Raw genomic sequence first — 1,525 nt, forward strand, 5'->3', positions numbered from 1 at the left:
ATGGTAAGGCTATTCTCTCTTCTCCTTTTAGTGAAGCTGATATTTTTCAGTGGCGTTTCGCAAATTCTATTGAGTAGCTAACTGTTGACTGGTTCTCTGTTGTGCACAAGTCTTTCTGTGGGGCTGTGCAGGCAGTGATCGAACCGTTCCCTCTCTGCTGGCTGGTTTCGGCCTTTTGAGTGGATTCGCTGTGAAGGAGAAGATGTTGTTCATCAGAAGCGTCTGTCGGATATACGATGTAAGAGCGTTCATAATGTTTAATTTCAGCAAAAATTCTGAAACCCCTGAAAATGTTTCAAAAGGATCCTTGGCACTTGAAGTTTGTTTCATGTACTACAGGCGTTGGCGCTTTGGAGCACAATTGCGTCTCCTGACAAGGGAGAATGGAGCTTGTGTCAGTGGAGGTGGATCATGGGCTTCAACAGCACCGGCCAGGCAAGAAATATCTCCCTCACAGGTTTCTTGATACGCGACTCCCCTCCTGCAGATGCAGGTCTTCCAAAGATTGTACTTATCGCTGTACAGAGTAAGCGCAACAGGCCTTTGAAACACCGCCTTAGTATGCTGCTTATGCTCACACTAATTCACTGCAGAGCCATGCAAGAGAAGTACGGGTTCCATATCTTGTTTCCTTTTGCTGCAGGCGCATTGTCTGACGAATTGACACCACAAATGTTAGGCCTCCCAGGACTGTCATCTACCCAACTGCAAGATTCACTTCTACACGGTTGCATCGATCGTTTTAGAGAAAGTGAAAAAACTTCGAAGACTCTCTCAGCCGTAAAAGAAGAGCTGCAAAAAACGCTCAACTGCAACATCATGGAGGTATGCCGCTACGTTCCTTATATAGTTGCATTTTCCAGACGCCTGCCTCGTCAGAGTTGTGGCTCATATGTATAGCGTTTTCATGCTGCTTATGCAGGCTACAAATATCCTCCGCATATGCTTGGCTTATTGGATACTTTCTAGAGGCTCCAACTTAAGACCCGAAGACATCGAAGTCACGGAGCAGCTTCTTGGTGCACAGACGGGACTAGTTCAGATAATTTTCAAGCAAAGTTCAGGAGAAGACGAGGATTTATCTAGACAGCTCCGAAGTATCCTTTATGAGGGTCTTTTCTACTTCGTGACACAACTTGCCAATAAGGAAGTACAGGTAAACACAAAACTTTTGAACAAAAGAACTTCAACTAATTTAGCCAAAATTAGAGTTTTTGCGCATGCATCACATACACATTTCTCTTCACTTTGAGTTTCCTTTCGGTTGTTCATGCAGCGCTCTTTTCAACCGCTTCTACCCATGAAGCCATTTTCTCGTCAGAGCAAAGCTCTAGATATCATCATTGAAGGTATGCGAATTTCTAAAACTTTTCCAGCAGGATACTGTCTTAGAACCACTCTTAAACATGATATATTTATTTCTTCAATATGCTTTGTTCTATGTAACCTACAGAGGCTCCCTTTGCAAGCTCTGCTGATGGGCCGCTCTCCTTCGGAGGATTCGCTAGTCAGGCCTTACAGGTAA

At 44.3% G+C, this 1,525-nt stretch overlaps 1 protein-coding gene across 1 annotated transcript in view; it reads left to right on the plus strand.

The window, feature by feature from the left end:
- Nucleotides 1-202: 202 nt before the first annotated feature.
- Nucleotides 203-1,525, plus strand: part of EMH_0085560 (uncharacterized protein) — a gene marked incomplete at both ends in the record, with an annotated part of 2,943 nt that continues 1,620 nt past the window's right edge. Inside the window, 5 exons of the mRNA XM_013500923.1 lie at nucleotides 203-238; nucleotides 340-493; nucleotides 644-825; nucleotides 923-1,156; nucleotides 1,277-1,349. Of these exons, the coding sequence (XP_013356377.1) occupies nucleotides 203-238; nucleotides 340-493; nucleotides 644-825; nucleotides 923-1,156; nucleotides 1,277-1,349 (679 nt within the window). The remainder of the gene's footprint in view (nucleotides 239-339; nucleotides 494-643; nucleotides 826-922; nucleotides 1,157-1,276; nucleotides 1,350-1,525) is intronic.

The sequence above is a fragment of the Eimeria mitis genome, genomic scaffold (assembly GCF_000499745.2).
Source record: "Eimeria mitis Houghton genomic scaffold, Emh_scaff6051, whole genome shotgun sequence".
Classification (NCBI taxonomy): Eukaryota; Apicomplexa; class Conoidasida; order Eucoccidiorida; family Eimeriidae; genus Eimeria; species Eimeria mitis.